Raw genomic sequence first — 18,304 nt, forward strand, 5'->3', positions numbered from 1 at the left:
TGGAGGTAGAATTTTCAAAGATACTCCAGTCAATTTAACAAAGGCCATATTCTTTGATGCTTCTTATAAACTTGGCCCTACCAAAGGCTATGATCTGCCAAGAAAGAACCCAACTGCCCACTGGGAAATTCTAAGATTGAACATATTGAGGCACCAATGAATGATGTGGGGGGTTACTTAATTAGAAGGATTTAATACTTGTTTCCAACTTTTATTAAAAGCCATTACAGTCCACCAAGCTACCAATACGTACTCTAATTTTCTTTGTTTTAGTTTCACCTGCAGAGATGTCCTTTGGAAACTTGGGCAAGTCCTTCCAACCTAAAATCTGGATCCCACGTCTTCCCTTCTCTTTGGGAACCTTAGTCCAACAAGTATCCCCTAGCTTGTATATCTTTAACTTCTCCCTTTCCTTACCCCTTGGCTTCCTGAACAAGTATGATGACAATGCTGTCTCCATTTCCTCACCTCCTATTCCCATGTGACCTGTGTGGCTTTGAGCCCCACAAATTCACTGAAATTGCTTTCTCCACAATCACCTACCTAACTGCCAACTCAGAAGACACTGCTGATCATTCCTTCACCTTTTAAACTCACACTCTCCCTCTTGAATCTGAGACTCTACTCCCTCCTAGTGTTCCTCCTTCCTCTTTGGTTATTCCTTCTTTTCTGCTCACTCCCTAAATGCTTACTCATCCTTAGCCTTCTTTCCTTCATTTGGTATTACAGGTTTTTAAGATATCCATGGACCCACAGGTCCATAGATGGGTTTGGAGAGTGATGCCATGAACCACCTAAAACTGCATGTAAAATGTTGGGTGTTATGTGCATGGTGGGAGGGGAATAAAGACCCATAGCTCAAAAAAAAAAAAAAAAAAAGGAGGGGCATCTGGGTGGCTCAGTCGGTTGAGAGGACATGATCTCAGGGTCCTGGAATCGAGCCCCACATCAGGCTCTCTGTCGAGTAGGGAGCCTGCTTTCTCCCTCTCCCTCTGCTACCCCCACTGCTTGTGCTTGCTCTCCCTCTCAAATAAATAAAATCTTAAAAAAAAAAAAAAGGTTATGAACAGCAGTTCTCCCCATTCTCCCAGAATAATTTTATCTACTCCTATGGTTCGAACTGTAACTGATCACTTTCAAATCCGTATCTTCAGCTCAGGCTTTCATCCTAAATACCACTTTCATATGTCTAATTGCCTCCTAAACATTTCTTGCTCATCTCAAACTCAACTTGTCTAAAACTGAACTCTCTTCTCTCTGCTTCTAACAGGATTCCCTGCTCTAATCCATCTGTTATGGTCTGAACGTTTCTGTTTCCTCCCCTAAATTCATATGTTGAAATCTTAATCCCCACTGTGATAGTATCACGTGAAGCCTTTGGCGCATGAATGGGTCATGAGGGTGGTCCTTATAAAAGGACCCCAAGACAGCTCTCTCACCCTCTTTCTGCCATGTGAGGGTACAGTGAGGATGACAGCTATCTATGATCCAGGAAGAGGGCCCGCACCAGACACCAAATCTACAGCTGCCTTGATCTTAGACTTCCAGCCTCCAGAACTATGAGAAATAAAGGTGTGTTGTTGAAGCCACCACATCTGTGGCCCAAACTAAGACACTATCCTTTTCAATTCTGCCAGCAATCTTTCTAACAAAACTGATCTGGTACTCTGCCTTAAAATCTTTCAGGGACTCCTCATCCTCTTAATATTAATAGTTAATGTTTACTGAACACCTGCTTCTGTGCAACATGCCTTATGTATATCATTCCTAATGCTCAAGAACCCTGAAAGCTAGATATTATTTTACTGGAAAGATAAAGCCTAGAGAGGTTAAGTAATTTGTCCAAGATCACAAGGTAGGTAAAGAAGTTAAATTTGAACTCAGCTCCATTGGATTCCAAAGCCTGGTGCCTCCATTCAGGATAATATTCAAACTTTTTACCCTGGCATCTAAGACCCATTATGATGTGGTGCCTGCCTGCCACTCATCACCACCTACCCTTTCATAAAAATTCTTTCAGCCTTGCTGAACATTCTTGCCCAAATGTAATCTTGCCCTTGTATTCACTGTTCCCTCTGCGTGGAATACAGCTCCCTCCTTGTCTATCTACTCTGCTCTGTACTCAATTCAACCATCACTTCCAGGAGCTTTTCTTACCCCTTACACACACTAGTTTAGCTGATCTTTCTCTTGTGCTTATTGCAAGGTATTATTGTTTACGTGTCTATTTGCCCTACTCTACTAGGAGCAATTTGAGAATAGGCCTAGAGTTGGAATTAAAGCCTGCATTTGAGGTGTAAAGCTCTGTGTTCTAATCCAACATAGCTGATAACATAGTCCCGGTGCATTATAAATCATTACAAAAGCAAATAAAAGAAGAACTTCTGCTTGTTTCCCTGAGGGCCACAGAAAAATCACAAATGGTTCTAGAAGCCCAATGGGGCACTTGGGTGGCTCAGTTGGTAAGTGTCTGCCTTTGGCTCAGGTCATGATCTCAGGGTCCTGGGATCAAGTCCCAGGTGTCAGGCTCCCTGCTCAGCCGGGAGTCTGCTTCTCTCTCTCCCTCTGCCCCTGCCCCTACTCATGTGCGTGAGCGCACGCTCTCTCTCTCTCTCTCTCTCATAAATAAATAAAATCTAGGGGAAAAAAAAGAAGAAAAAGCCCAAGAGGCATCAACCTCCTGGAAATTTTAAAAATGAGATACATGAGCTGACAGAGAAGGGAAATAGAATAGGTCCATTCCTTGACCTCATGAAATTTACAATCTAGTAGCAAACACCAATATATAAATAATTAACAATAATATCAAGCAAATAAAACACCAGATACAAGCTACACAAAATGATGCTGATAATAACAGTTGATTAATTCTGACAGAGGGGTAGGAGGAGAGTTCATGGAAGGCATGATGTTTGAACTAAACCTTGGATAACAATTAGGATTTGGGCAGCACAAATGGAGTTAAGGAATTCCAAACTGAAGAAGAAGTATGAGCAGCAATTCAGAGACATGTAAGTACACAGGATGTGTTTCAGGGAATAGCACAGGTATGCATAACATACATTTAGCAATTTAATGAGAAAGGAAGCTTGCAAGGTCATATGAGGTTAAATCACTCCAGAAAACTGATCTACTTAATTCAGTAAATCAAATGATACCACTGAGATTTTTTTTAAAGATTTACTTATTTATGTGAGAGAGAGAAAAAAAAGAACTCAAGCAGGACGAGGGGCAGAGGGAGAGGGAGACAAAGTCTCAAGCAGACTCCACACTGAGCACAAAGCCTGACACAGGGCTCTATCTCATGACCCTGAGATCACGACCTGAGCCGAAAACAAGAGCTGGACACTTAACCAACTGCACCATCCAGGCGCCCCAAGACTTTCTGAACCAGAGGGTGTTCTGAAAAGATTAATCTGGCATCGGACCAAAGGCCAGTCTGCAGCAGAGAGACACTAAGGGGTACAAGAACCAGCTAGAGGCCTACTTAATGACAAACCAAGAAAAAAATCTAAGAGTATGAACGAGGGCAGAGACAGCAAGAATACAAAGAGGGCAGGCAGACCCGTAAGATAATGCGGAGGCAGAAACAGCAGCCCTTAAATACTGACTAGATGTGTTAAGGAAAAGGGAAGGTTCAAAATAATTCTAACGTTTCTAGTCAATAAATGTTGGTCAACTAATGTTTCCAGCAACTGGGAGGAGTGGTATCTTGAGATTAGGAAGGTAGAGGAGGCACAGACTGGGTGTTGGGTAGGTTGGGTAAAGTAGAAGAAAAATAATAAGGTGTTAGCAGATCTTCTTGCTGACAGTTGGAACGTTAGGTCTAGAGTTCGGAAGAGCAGTCAGAATTGACGCTACAGATTTGAAGCTAACAGTTGACAGCTGTGGCTGTGGCAAGTACAGCAGACAGCCTATCTCAACAAATCTGAAATCACCACTTTGCCCATTATTATCCCTCTACTCAAAAATCCTTTAGTGGCTCCCAGAAGACCAAGTCTAGGTCCTTTGTTTCCATAGTCTGCTGTGTACAACCCTTTGAAATTCAATTCTGGTTTTTATTCCCTGTGTGTTAGGTGGTTGGAGGAGATAAATACGTGGCCTCTGACCTGAAGAAATTTACAATCTACTCTTCCAACTTTATCTTTGGGCTCTCCCCTGCATGACTCAACTGCAACTATTCTGATATCATTGTTTCCAAACATAACTTGCACATTCTTGTCTTTGTTGCCCCTACTGGAGTATCTGGTCTCCCTCTTTTTCGGTTATCTAAGTTAGAGCCTCCTTACAAGGTCCAGCTGAAGTCCCACTTCTCCCTTTATATCTTTCCACCTATGCCAGCCACTTCTAGATGCCTGCAGGTGCCTGTGTTTATTCAGTTTACTTGGCACCAGGCATACAAAACCTATTATTAGATACCTCTCTATGTAAATCCTACTTATCTGAACTTTAGCTCTTTGGAGTCAAGAACCATGTTTTAAATTTCCTTAAATATCCAACATTTAAGACAATAATGGATACTCAAGAATACTCATTCATTTAACAAATATATACTGAAAGCCCACTCACTATGTGCCAAGGTTATATCTACAAGGACACTTCAAGCGGTATTTTCAAAGTCAGACTAAGAAGTATTCCCAAATGATAATTAAAAGACTGCTTTTCAGCAGGGAGCAGGGATTTCCATTCACATGTCCAGTCTACAGTTACAGCTTTCCTAAATTCTTCTTGCCACGTCTGGACCCAGGAGACTTTGCACCACTTCATGTAAGCTCAAAGAAAATGGGCTGAAGAAACAGACCCATAAATACAGAGGGGTTGCCAGAGGGGAAGGGGGTGTGGGGATGGACAAAACAGGCGAAGAGGAGTGGGAGATACAGGATTTCTATGAAATGAATAAGTCATGGGAATAAAAGATACAGCACAGGCAATATAGTCAATAATATTGTAATAGCTCATGGTGACAGATGGTAGATACACTTGTGGTGAGACAGCAGAACATATAAACTTATTGAATCATACGTCTGAACCTAATGTAATATTATGTGCCAACTGTACTTCAAGAAGGAAGGAAGGGGGTGCCTGGGTGGCTCAGTTGCTGGGCGTCTGCCTTCGGCTCAGATCATGATCCCGGGGTCCTGGGACTAGGTCCCACATCGGGCTCCCTGCTTGGCGGGGAGCCTGCTTCTCCCTCCCACTCCCCCTGCTTGTGTTCCCTCTCTCGCTGTGTCTCTCTCTGTCAAATAAATAAATAAAATCTTTTTAAAAAAAAAGGGGAAGAAAGGAAGGGAGAGAAAGAAAGATACGTAGATAGATGGAAATCAAGCAATTAACTGTGCTTACCAAAAATATACAATGGCACCAACATTATAAATGATTCCTATCCTCAGACATACATAAGTCAACTTCAGGAGATAAGACTGACCTAGAAATTGTGTTTACTCTGTGTCAGGCACTGTGCAAGGCCTGTTTCATTTAGTATTTGTCTCGGTCCTCACAACTCTACCAAGTACACACTATTTACCCTCATTTTTATAGTTCAAATTGAGGCTCAAAAAAAGCTTATTAATAATTTGCCTGAAGTCACACAGTTAGCAAGTAGCAGAATTGAGATTCAAATCCAAGTCTGTCATGGACTTTTGACTACTGCCACCATGAAATTATTAGGAGGCAACACAATACCATCCTGTGTAATGACAGGAAGAAGGGAGGTGCAAACCATAACTGTAACTGGGATTCATGACAGGCATCTATCACCAAGGGTTGGTACAGGCTTAGAATGTCTCAGTGAAGATGGAGAATTGGGAGCTTCGGGAGGTGATAATTCTAGAAACATCAGTGCAAAATTAAAGTTTTATGTTATTTCTCAGGCAAACTGGAACTTTATTAATGATAATTCTTTGCTCTATTGGGAATCCAAGAGTAAATGACAGAGTTAGATAAAGAAATAAGCCGGGAGTGGGGCGTCCGGGTGGTTCAGTCTTTGGGCATCTGCCTTTGGCTCAGGTCATGATCCCAGGGGATCAAGCCCTGCATCCGGCTCTCTGCTCAGCGGGAAGCCTGCTTCTCCCTCTCCCACTCCCCCTGCTTGTGTTCCCTCTCTCCCCATCTCTCTCTCTGTCAAATAAATTAAAAAAATTTTTTAAAAAGAAAGAAAGAAGAACGAAAGAAAGAAAGAGAAAGAAAAGAGGGGAGTAATCATGGTGGCAAGGGAAATGAGACAGAGATGGAGGGAGAGGCATACAAGAAGAAGGGAAGAGGGAGAAAAGCTCTATAGTTTCTTGACTATTCATTAGATTATCGGAAAAACTAAATCACAGATACAAAGAGATCAGAGGTTTAAGAATCCTCGAAATATCATCTGAAAGATGAAGAAATCCAAGCCTTAAGAAATTTAAGAAGTTGGATAAAGTGACACAGGGGCAGAATCAGGTCTGTAACTTGGATTCGCTGGCCTCTAATCTATGATGCTTACCTTACAGAACACTCAGCTCCCCTCTCTGAGTTTCATCTATAACGTTTTGAGTTTGGACTAGGTCAATGGTTCCCAAAATACCAGTCTGTGAACTGATCATATCAAAATCACCTGCAGAGCTTACAGGGGGCTAAGCGCTTGAATATCATGTACTCCTCATAATGACTCTGAGTTAGGGTCTATTTAAATCCCCTTTTAAAAAAGGAGGAAACCCAGGCATAGAAAGATTAAGCAACTCCCCCAGTCCACCTAGCTATTCAGTGGTAGAGCAGGAGCCCCAAGCAGACAGGTGATGCCAAAGTCCATTCTCTTAACGATTAGGTCACACTGCCTTGGGGGGATTACACCGGGTAGGATCTCTACACCGGTAGAGAATGTTTTTGTGCCGAAAATTTCAATGAAGATTCTACACCTCCTTAAACTTCTCCGTTGATTACAGAAAAGGGGCCTTTTTTTTATCTCCAAGCACTTTCAGAAGCAGAAGATTCTTTTCTCCAGATCTCAGGGAGGAAATGATACCAGAAAGATGAAAGGCTAGACTGCATGACAACAGACTAAAAGAGCCCCTCCGTGTGCCCCAAACATTATTATACTACCGCCTTTGTTTCTCACAAAGCACTTAAATATCTGGCACTACTGGCCTCCCGGTCAGGAGACAGAATCGGAACTGTAGCTCTGCTCACCCCTTCTGAGATTTCTTCTGCTCTCTCCCCTCGATAAAACAGCCGACAATTTCAATTTTAGTGAAAACCTGCCTATTTGGGTCACAATTTTGTTCTGCTTCAGAGACTCAGGAATATAATATCAAAAGATATTTTGATTATCAAAGTTGATGACCAATGCAGGAGTTCCCAAACCAGTAAATGTTCCAAAATAAATCAGAAAACCTAACATAAAGCTGTCAACCTTTTCTTTTGCTAAGCAGGGATATCTAAAACCAAACTGTGATCTAAGAACAATTCTTTCATAAAATAAAGGACATTTTAACATCAGAAAAGCAGTAAGGGCAATCCCAGAGTAAAGGACGGGTCTTTAAATGAGTTTCCTTTTATGAAAGGCACACTACTTTCTCCTTATCTCTTTCATTTTACCAAGAACTGATGAACTGATATCTCATTCCAGCACCAGTCCCGTACACCCTGCAGTTCAGGAAGCCAAAGAAACCTGTGGCCAAAAAGTCTGGGCCACTTGCTCAAGGTCACAGAACATGATTTCAATGAACTCTTGTCCTTTATCCAGAGAGATCTAAGTCACAGCCTACACAACACACCTCCTAGCCTGCAATTCTTTAGGTCCTGTCCCCAGTCCCGTCCCCAGACCATCTTGGAGCTCTCCTCCCACCTCATAGATGGCAGAAGAGACTAAGTGAAAGAGGAAACCCAGGCCATGACTCCTCCCACCCACCCCCAATCCAGTCCGCTCAGAGGTGGACTCCGTAACCAACCAACTTCTGCTAAAAATACACCCTGGACTCTCAGAACTATGCCAACATAACTTAAAAGTGGTTTCCTGATACAAGGCAAAAAGAAGCGTGAGCATGAATTCAGTCTCTATAAAAAAGTCCCACACCCAAAACTCGGGCTCTTAACTGCCAGTCACTACAAGCTTAAGAAGTTCCCCAGGAAGTAGGGCACCCGTCCATTCCCCTGCACATTTTAACAAGCCCAAAGGCTGTTACACCTGCAAGACTTCAAAGCCCATATATTCCTATGAGTCAATGAGAGCAAGGGCTATTTGGGATCCACAGGCCCAAACAGGGAAAAAACTTCACATACTAACCCATACAGCACATGCGGCAAACCAGGTGGGCGTTGAACTCGTGCTCATCTTGGTAACTAGGCCACATGGCACTCTCGTGTCTGCTGACCCCACCCAAAAGGAGGGTGTTCCAAAGAACCTCCAGTTAGTGGCTTGAGCACCCTCTGCAGCTCCTCAAAAAAGGCTTCGTGGTAAACAGAGACAGCCAAAGGGCTATTCGATGAGCAGAGAGAGACAGCAGAAGTACAGAGACGTGACTCCACCCACCACTTCCTAATGACCTCCTCCTCCCCTTGAGGTCAGAGAGGAAGCTCCTCCCTAGGGCACTTCCAAAAACTGGGTTCAGATCTTCAGGCAAAAAGCATCCTATTCAAAAGTGGCAGCAGCTCAGTGTTTTCAGACCAACAGCAGCATACAGAAGTGGGAGCTTCATATGAAAATGTCCAGCCAAGTTATTGGGTAAGCCTGAGCAGGTAGAAAGACTGGTCTTTGAGTTACCCTCCATTTGCAGAGCAGAAGCTTTTGACCTGGTGAATCTTAGACAGTTGCAGAAGAGCTGGTAAGGTAGAACGGCTTACTGCCAAGTCAGGAACAGTACATCCATTGCGCAAAAAACTGCTCCTCTGGCTGGCCTCTTCTCAGGCAGAAGTACATATAAAGTTTTAACCAACTGAAAAGGTCCCACAATGGGAGAGACTATAATGGAGTGAATCCTATACACTGTCCACTGCCAACAGATTCCCAGATTCTAATAGGGGCTTCATTTCCCCACATTTACAGCTGCCCAAAGGGAAGAGTCACAGTCTCTCCGCAATGACTCCACCTACTTCACAGGTTAGCCCAGCCCCAGGCAGTCTCTCAGGTAGATGAGCAGGGCTGATTTCATCAACTTCAAAAAAATACTGTTTGCTTGTTGCTCCATTCTTTCCCCTCATCCAGCCAGGAATGTCATCCCCAAGTCCCCTTCCTCTTCCCAGACCCTCCCACTCTGTCTCTGCAGTCAGAGCACTTAACTCAGCGTTGCCAGAGATCCCTTTATCCATCAGTGGAAGGCTGCTTGCTTGTTTGTCCAACTTGTTTTCTGAGTCTTGGCTAATTGTACCAGACACTGGAATGTTGAAGGAACACAATGAAGGGCTTTTTCATTCGGATGGCCCAGCCCATCTATTGCTTCTTCACACTTCTGACCCAACCAGGGGTTAGAAAAGCCGAGCCTCTGTCGATGGCAGGATAGCCATTCTGATTCCGATCCCGATCCGGCCCCACACCACTCAGAAAGGCCCCACTGCAGATAAGGGCCTAATCACTGGCCCTTTCCCTAAATAGAATGACTTCTTCAGGCTAATGCTACTTCCAATCCTGTTCCTAAAGGCAGGGAGGGAGGGGCAACACCCAGGAAAGCAAGTTTGCAGAGTTAGCCCCAAAAACTGCAAGTGAAAAAGAGTAAACACGAGCTTGCCTAGCAGGCCACTCAATTTAAACAAGCCCTGTGACCTGCCTCGGTCCCCGACAGCTTTCTTCACTCCCTACTGGACATCCCTCCCACCTACAAACTGCTAATAATCCTGTTACTACTTACTAATAACAGGACTCACAGCTGACTTTATCCCTCCTTGACTAAGCCCCCAGTCACCCCGATAACCTATGACAACTCTACTCAGTTTGTTCCTCTTATTAGACTCTTCTTAGTCAGTCTTGGACAGGAAGGGTCCTCCTAGAATTTACCTTGTCCTAAGAAGAGAAATGCCAAGAAATTGGGAAAAGAGAAGAAAAAGGAATAAATGTTTCCTGATTCATATTTTAGTAAACTTTTCCTTTATCTGATTTAAATTTCTTCAGTCTTGTGTCTTCTGTCTTCATATTCTGGTCTCTCAACACATTTTGAATGCAATTAAGCTAAAATTAACTGAGCATCTACTGTTATTTAGTTCACAGGTAATGTGCTAGGAACTTTATAATTTCATCTAATCCCAACAATTCTCTAAGATAGGTATTATCATTTCCATTTTAGAAGTGAAAATACTTTTAAAAGGCTAATAACTTGGAGGTGCTGGAGTGGTACAGTAGGTTAAGCATCTGACTCTTGGTTTTGGCTTAGGTCGTGATCTCAGAGTCCTGATGAGCTCCACCTCTGGCTCCATGCTCCACCGGAATCCGCTTGAAATTCTCTCCCTGTTCCTCTGCCCCTCCCCCACCCTGCACTCCCGCAGGCTCACTATGGCTCTCTCTCTTTCTAAAATAAATAAATATATTTTTTAAAGATTTTATTTATTCATTTGCGAGAGAGAAAGAGAGAGAACAAGCAGGGGGAGAGGCAGAGGGAGAGGGAGAAGCAGACTCCCTGCTGAGCAAGGAGCTCGATGCGGGACTCGATCCCACGACCCTGGGATCATGACCCGAGCCGAAGGCAGACGCTTAACCATCTGAGCCACCCAGGTGCCCCAATAAATATTTTTTTTAAAGGCTAAATAACTTGACCAAGATTACGTATCCATTTGTTCAGCTCCAAAGCTACACCTCCTGTTACACCCTAATCCAGGATAACTACACTGTGTGGGGGAGCTGTATATTTAAGGTGGCAGAATATTCCTGGGAAGATTAAGAAATAAAAATACTTGACTATAGCCAACCAGAGATTTAGGGCATATCCCAAATGAATATGCGGGGTAACTTCTAGAAATACTAAATAATTTCATAGTCTCTAAAAGTCAAAATAATCATCACTGGGTAAGCTTTGAAAAAGGTAAATCAAAGCCTGCCTTCTCCTCACTCCCCTGGCATCCAAGCAGAATCTGTTTCCTGTTAAGGCACTGCAGACTGAGGAAGTTAGGGGAGACGGTCTTGGGAATAAGGTCAGTCTACCTGCCAGGAGACACAGGCCTACCCTCCTAGGAGATCCTGAGCCTCAAAAGGGAAGCTACTATTAACAGCAAGACTTTAAGACAGGCAGCTCTTAATTATTCAGAGGAGACCCACATGAGCAGTGATTACCCAGGCCATCCCCCTTCTTTTTTGCCCAACTTTTGGTCATGTCATTGGTCACTGGGTGTCTAGAAATGTTAGAGGCACGAAAAAGTGAATCTGACTGCTACCTGCAGATATTTAAAATGCTGAGTGGGAAAAAAATAAAAATAAAAAATAAAATGTTGAGTGGAAGGAAGAGATCCAAGCCAGTATTTCCATACATGGATTGAAGTATAGGGGAATTTACAACTACTGGCTTTCTTACAATAGCACAGAAAATCGAAGCTATACATTTATTTCCTTAAATGCCAGAATCACCCACTGTTAAGGATATTAAAGCGGACATAGACGTCTTTCCTTCTAATATGTAAGACAATGATTCATAATATATCACTAATTTTTTGTATACTCCCACACTGGCTTTTTCACATTTTTTTCATTGCCAACCGTAAAGACAAATATTTATATTTTGTCCCTGCAGCATACAGGAAATTACTATGTCCTCAATATCTTTTGTGAAAAAAAGTATCATGAGGATGGTAAACAATTATATAGTCCCTGGGGTACCTGGCTGGCTTAGTGGGAAGAGCATGCGACCCTTGAACTCAGTCGTGAGTTCAAGCCCCACAATGGATGTATAGATTGCTACAAAAAAAAAATAATAATAATAAATAAATAAACAAATCCCACAATTTTATAGTCCTTACCATGTGCAGAATGTATTCTAAAAACTAACTCAAAACAACCACGCAGCATTATTAACCCCACTTTACAGATAAGGAAGCACAGACCCAGACGGATTGATGTCAATCCGCCAGCAGTGGCAGAGCTGGGATGGTAACACAGGCAGCCTGACCCAGACTCTCAACCACAGTTCCTTGTCACATCCAAGTAGAAGCCAGATGACCGCACTGCCAGAAGCAAAGGAAATTAGAGACCTTAGTCTTTATTCTTCTCATTCAGACAGGAAATTAGAGGAAGTAAGTGACCTAACATCTCATGTAGTCAGCAGAAGAACCAGGACTGGGGCGCCCGGGTGGCTCAGTGGGTTAAGTGTCTGCCTTCAGCTCAGGTCATGATCCCAGGGTCCTTGGTTCGAGCCCACGTCAGGCTTCCTGCTCAGTAGGGAGCCTGCTTCTCTCTCTCCCACTGCCTGCTGCTCCTTCTGCTCTCTCGCTCGCACTCTCTCTCTCAAATAAACAAATAAAATCTTAAAAAAAAAAAAAAGAAGAAGAAGAAGAGCCAGGACTTAGAACCCAGGTCTCCTGACTCCAAGTTCAGTGGTCTTCCTACACATTGTACAGATCTAGAAAAAATAGCTAAGGAAAGAAAAAGGCAAAGGCTCCACCTTGATTAAGACAGCTAATGGTTTAGTTACTTGAGTAAAGATATATTAGATATATGACCATATATTTATCAAGTGCCTGTTACAATAAATTTTTAGATAAGATGAAAGGAGGATGCACAGCTAATGTCATAAATGGAGGAATCGACATTCAAAACAATCTCAAAAAGCGACACCAAATATCATAGGACAAAATGTAAGTAGAATACCTATGTCTTGTACTGAAGTTCAAGAAAACTAAAGGCACAGCAGTGTCTAGAGGGGAGATAATAGCAATTCATGTACCAGGTCTGACCATTTTATAACTGATCTTAAGTTTAACAGACTCAACAGTGTGATGGAGCTGCTACAGAGAAAAGAGAGGAGAAGGGAGGAGAAGAGAAGAGAAGAGAAGGGAAGGGAAGGGAAGGGAAGAGAGGGGAGGAGAAGGGAGGAGAAGGGAGGGGAGAGAAAAGAAAAAAGAAAAAAGGTGATGCAATCTTAGGTTGCACTTCATACGGTCCAGATCCAGGGATAATCCCTATAGCTGGTCTTCCTAGTGGGATGTTGGAAATGGAAAGAACCTTAGGAGACTGGACTGTCCAACTCTTTCATTTTGCAGATAAAGAAAACAAGACCCTAGAGAGGGACATATTTGTCCTTTGGCAAACATGCAAAAATTCAAATGTTCTTCTCAAGGAACCATAAAGCTTTTTTTCCAATCTACGTTATCACAATGTGAGATATTAATAAACTAAAACACAGGGCAACTCCGTATCATTCAATTAACCTCTACTGAGCACCTATGTTAGACCACATGTCAAGCTGAGCCAAGCCCTTTAAGTATATAAATGAATAAGACAAGTTCCCTGCTACAGCTTCTATCTAATGCTATCTTAATTCTTTCATTTTGTTTGTTCAAGTAACACTTACTGACAGCTATTTTGTCTCAGACACTTGAGAAACTGAGATGAGTAAGAGTCCCTGTTCTTAAAGATCTTACAGTCTAACAGACTGTAATTAGTGGAGAGAGAGAGATGAGCAGAGCAAGATGACGATACAGGTTCGGGTAAGAAGCACTGACACGGTGCTGCTGGAGCACAGAAGAGCAACTCTGAACTTCAGTGGAGGAAGGCTTTCCAGAGGCGCTAACAACTTACCTTGAAGGATAAGTATCCAGTACTCCAGTTGAAAAGAGGGTACAGGCATTTGGGGTAGAGATCTACAAGTTTTTAAATGAGGCTGGAGTACTAGGTGCTTGTAAGGCCAAGAGAGGAAATGGAACTAGTGAAATAGGCAGGGGGCAGATCATAAAAACACCGGTGTTTTTGTTGTCGTTGTTTTAAGCAATCTCTATGCCCAACATGGGGTTCAAACTCATGACCCTGAGATCAAGAGTCACATGCTCTACCCACCGAGTCAGCCAGGCGCCCCATAAAAACACTTTCATGTCATGCTGAAAAGTTTGGTGAATTTTCTTCTGAAAGCAGAGAGGAAGCACTAATGGATTTTAAGCAGGAGAGTGATACAGACAGCTCTGTATTTTAGAAGGTAACTCCGGCTACAGTTAGAATACAGGTGGGGGTGGGGAGGAGTATGGGGGAAACAGATTATTTCAACAGCCCTAGAGAAAAAAATGAGGATGCAAACTAAAACAGTGCAAGTTTTTGGAATAATGAGATAATATATGTGAATGTAAGTGTGGACAGGGTATATAGAAAACAATTTAAAAATCTAAAACTAACGGAACGCAAAGTTCTGTCTTACAAATGACTTCAATACAAACAGTCTGTGTCTTCCTGTATCTTGCTTATATCCGCTGAAGAGGTGGTGACTTGGGAACGTGGCTGTAAAAGCCATGTACTTATGTAACCAGGGCTCACCAAAAGACCCATAACATCCAGGGGAGGAAAAAAAAAAAAAAAAAAACTAAGGAAAATGAAGGATTAGTAATCAGTGATTCCTTCCTCCTGTTTCTGCTGTCTTCCCTTCACCTCTCCACATGTACACCCGGCCTCCAAATTTTCCAAGCAAAAACAATCGATTTAACTGTCCAAAGGGAGTACCAGAATAATAAGGAGCTGGGGAGTCGTCTACAGTCAATGGAAAGGGAAGTGTCGACTGACAGAGACCGCCTTCAAACCGAAGCAAGCCTGATACCTCTAAGAGAAAGCAGACTTGATCTTTGCCAGGCAGAATTTGGACTAATGGGCCTAAGTTACAACAAGGCAACTTCCAGCTTAAAAGAATTCCCCAGTTACCAACACAATGAATAGTCCAGAGGTGCTATGTTCTACAGTCACTTTTTCAAACAAATCTTATATGCAACTCAACATATAGAACATATAAAAACAGTGTTTAAAAAAATAAAGATAAATAAAAGCAGGGTTTAATAGTATAAATCAATTTTATGGGTTCAAATTTATGTTACTTATTTTAAAACTAAATGACATAACCAGTCAAGCAATTTTGATTAAAATTAGAGATTAATTAATTACAGTTATATCAGCCTCAGCATCCGGTCTATTTCTATGTCACGTTTTATCACGGTGAACCCTTTTGTAAAAACTGGTTCATACAAACAGCAACAAACAGTAATAGTTTCACAGTGTGCCTGGTAATCTCAGGATAGTATTCAAATAAACTGATACAAGAACCTGAAAGAAGAGGAGCCTGAAAGAAGAGCAGAAATACTTGTTTCAAAGTCAAATACCTTGGATATCTAAAATTGTGTACATTCTTTATAATATGTAAATATGACTAGAAATGTGGGACAAGAAGCACAAAATCTTTTAGTACACACTAAGCCAATATTACAGTCATCCCCTGGCAATGTGTTACCCACTCAATGTTACAGACTGAGCACCTGAGCCCATACAACTGAGCCTTGCCTAGAATTTACCAGGCAGAGGACCTATTTTCTGCAGTATGTCCTGTAATAGGAAAACACTTCTAATTAAAAAAAAAAAAAAAGACCAGATGGAAAGATACAAACTTCACTTTTTTTAATAAACTGTACATTTATAAGCAGTTTAAATATATACTTAGAGGTGGTAGAGAAACTTTATTCTGGTGATGTCCAACTGGGAGGTAGTACATGAGAGCATATGTGTTACTTTTAAAATATACTTTAAATAGCTAAAATACACCTCAAAACTGAAATTAAAATAAATGGGTACAGAATCTCGTAAGCACGTCTACAGAAGTTTTGGTATCTGTAATCTCCAATTATAAAACCCCTGCTCCAATTTTACAGATAAAGTGAATGCAGCACCTTCCGAAGCAATTAACTATTAGGTACTAGAACCAAAGTTACAACAAGGCAACTTCCAGCTTAAAAGAATTCCCCAGTTACCAACACAATGAATAGTCCAGAGGTGGTATGTTCTACAGTCACTTTTTCAAACAAATCTTATATGCAATTCAACATATAGAACATATAAAAATAGTGTTTAAAAAAATAGAAATAGAAATAAAAAGCTTTTACAATTTATTTTTCTTTTTATTTCAATGCATTTTATGGCTGTTTATGAAATTCATTTTTTAAAACATAAAAAAAGCAAGCACTTAAAAAATAGGGTTCTGACTCCTAAGTTCATAGAAAATCCTATACTGAAGATAAATTTTTAAAATATTAATCAATTAGTGGTTTAGAAATGTCATTACCACAGTGCTCAGGGAAAGGAAAAGAGCAGTCTCCTCCTCATTGGTAATTATTTTCTAGTCACATATGAAATAGTATACAGGGCCAAATAATTCATGCCTGCCTATTCCTTTCTAAGTTCCAATACAAGCTTACATTTCAGGAAAATCACTTTGGGTGACCTCTTTAACACAACACCACATAAGCAAACATATTTCTAAATGTCTGTTTTTGCTGATATAGATACATGCTGGGATCTGAATATTTAGTCAAAAGCTTTTCTGGGACTTACTGGAAAGGACACTGGGGAATGACTGATTCTAATTCTAATTCTGTCAAGCATTCATGAACTTTTAATAGAAAGCGAAGTAATAAGTCATCAAATCTGCATCTTAACCAAAAAAAAGATACAAAGTAACAAGTATCTTAATACTTTGGCTTGAAGGGAGTAGGTGGATCACAATGACAGTACTGAAGGCATGGAGATCCAAGGGTGAACTCCAGGAAAAGTTAGACTTTATTAATCCTCAACCATGGAGATTTAGAATCAGCTAAACATGAGGCTGATTCCTGCACTGTGCTTTTAGAAATCAAAGGAATATAATGTAACTAATAACAAATATGAGAAGAAAGTGGGGTCGGCTACCATCTTTTTTTTTTTTTTTTAAGTATCAGGGCCTGACCCCCTGGGGAAAAGAACAGTTAACTTCCATGCATTGAACAGGATGACTTAGATAAACAAGTAAACTGTATGGCTGCCTGAGGGGAAAGGAACAATTTTAATCATATCATAGAGAACAGAGGCACCTTGGCAGAGACACCACTTACCCCTTCCTCTCACTAGTCCTTCTTCCTCTGCCTTTTCTCACCCAAAAATACACCAAATCCAGAAACTTCTCTAATCCCACAAGTTTTCTCATATCTCTACCTAGAGGAGGGTGAAAGAATTACTGTATGTTTTTGGTTAAAAACGAAGATCCAGAAGCCACTTTGAGATTGTGCAAAAGTAGGGAAAGGAAGCAAGGAAGTACCCAAGTCAGCATAGTTGCCACTTCCCTCAGCTTGGAGCCCAGACATCACCTCATCAAGCCAGCACCCTCTAGCAGACAGCCACATGGAATGGGGAAGAGTCCGGGTCTCACACTGGTCCCAGAGCTGCCCAGTTTCCTCAGTGGATCCACACACAAAGTAAGGTCTGACAGCACCCCAGCTGAAAAGAGGTGCTGGCCCTTTAAGGAAAGCCACTGGGAAGCCCTCCGTCATTTACCCCACCCTCAAAAGCCCCACGGTCATTTAAAGAAATAACTCCGTACACAAGTTACCTGCTCTGCCTCTGGCACATCTCTTCCAGTACAGAACACCCGCAATTCCAAGAACGTGAGTCAAAATAAAGATGGTTGATGGCAAATAAGATGAATCTAAGAGAGGCATTTCCAGGCCCGTCCTTCCTCCTTCCTTGAGTTTAGCCACAAGCCCACAGCTCAGGCAGGCCTCTGAATGCCTTTCTCCTGAGGTTACTGTTGTCCTGAACTATCAGCACACAGTTGTCAGAAACTTCCTGGCGGCTTCTCCTCCACCTCGTTGTTGAATGTCTTTCAGCAGGCAGTCCTAGATGGGGCTAAAACTGTACAGTGTATCTCAGACAAAGCCCAGGAAACAACTGGCCAGAGGGGGAGGGGAAAGGGAAGGAGGAACCAGGAGAGTAAAAAGGAGCGCCTAAGCTAGTGCTGAGCTGACTCAAATTCTATCTTTGGCATCCTCTGTTCAGCTTAAACAAACAAACCTCAGACCCCTCTACAAGAAGGGAGGGTATCAGAGGACGTCACGCTCTTAACGTTCCACTCCCAGCCAGGCTGGAATACCAGACTTCAGGATGGAGCCAAAAGAAAAAAGTCACAGAATTACTAGGGAATTGCTTGCGGGGAGGAGGCAAAGTACACAAGGATGTATTTTAAGTGTCCATGAGTACACTGGCCAGTGGGAGGGCAATGCTTCCATGGCCTAGGAGGAGGAGGCCAGGGATCCAAAGATCATTACAGAGAGGATCACATACACAACAAGCTCCATGCAATAGATCTGACATCACAGCATGATGATGAACAAGGACGACCAAAAACCAGTGTGTTTTCAGGACTGGAAA

General features: G+C 42.1%; 1 protein-coding gene across 10 annotated transcripts in view; it reads right to left on the minus strand.

Moving 5' to 3' along the window:
• The window catches only part of MACF1 (microtubule actin crosslinking factor 1), a 229,394-nt gene extending 211,604 nt beyond the window's left edge, over positions 1 to 17,790 (minus strand). For 4 of the 10 annotated variants that reach the window (XM_088022487.1, XM_088022489.1, XM_088022488.1 and 1 more), the window contains exon 1: positions 17,487 to 17,790. In XM_088022487.1, the coding sequence (XP_087878613.1) occupies positions 17,487 to 17,595 (109 nt within the window). In that variant the 5' untranslated portion in view covers positions 17,596 to 17,790. Of the gene's footprint in view, positions 1 to 8,254; positions 8,446 to 13,681; positions 13,785 to 17,486 lie in introns of those variants that run through there. The other 6 variants (XM_088022493.1, XM_088022491.1, XM_088022492.1 and 3 more) reach the window with 4 other exon arrangements.
• Between the last annotated feature and the right edge of the window lie 514 nt (positions 17,791 to 18,304).

This window comes from Eumetopias jubatus, unplaced genomic scaffold (genome assembly GCF_037043125.1).
Source record: "Eumetopias jubatus isolate StellerSeaLion01/CBP00866 unplaced genomic scaffold, mEumJub1_p1.0 scaffold_4, whole genome shotgun sequence".
Classification (NCBI taxonomy): domain Eukaryota; kingdom Metazoa; phylum Chordata; class Mammalia; order Carnivora; family Otariidae; genus Eumetopias; species Eumetopias jubatus.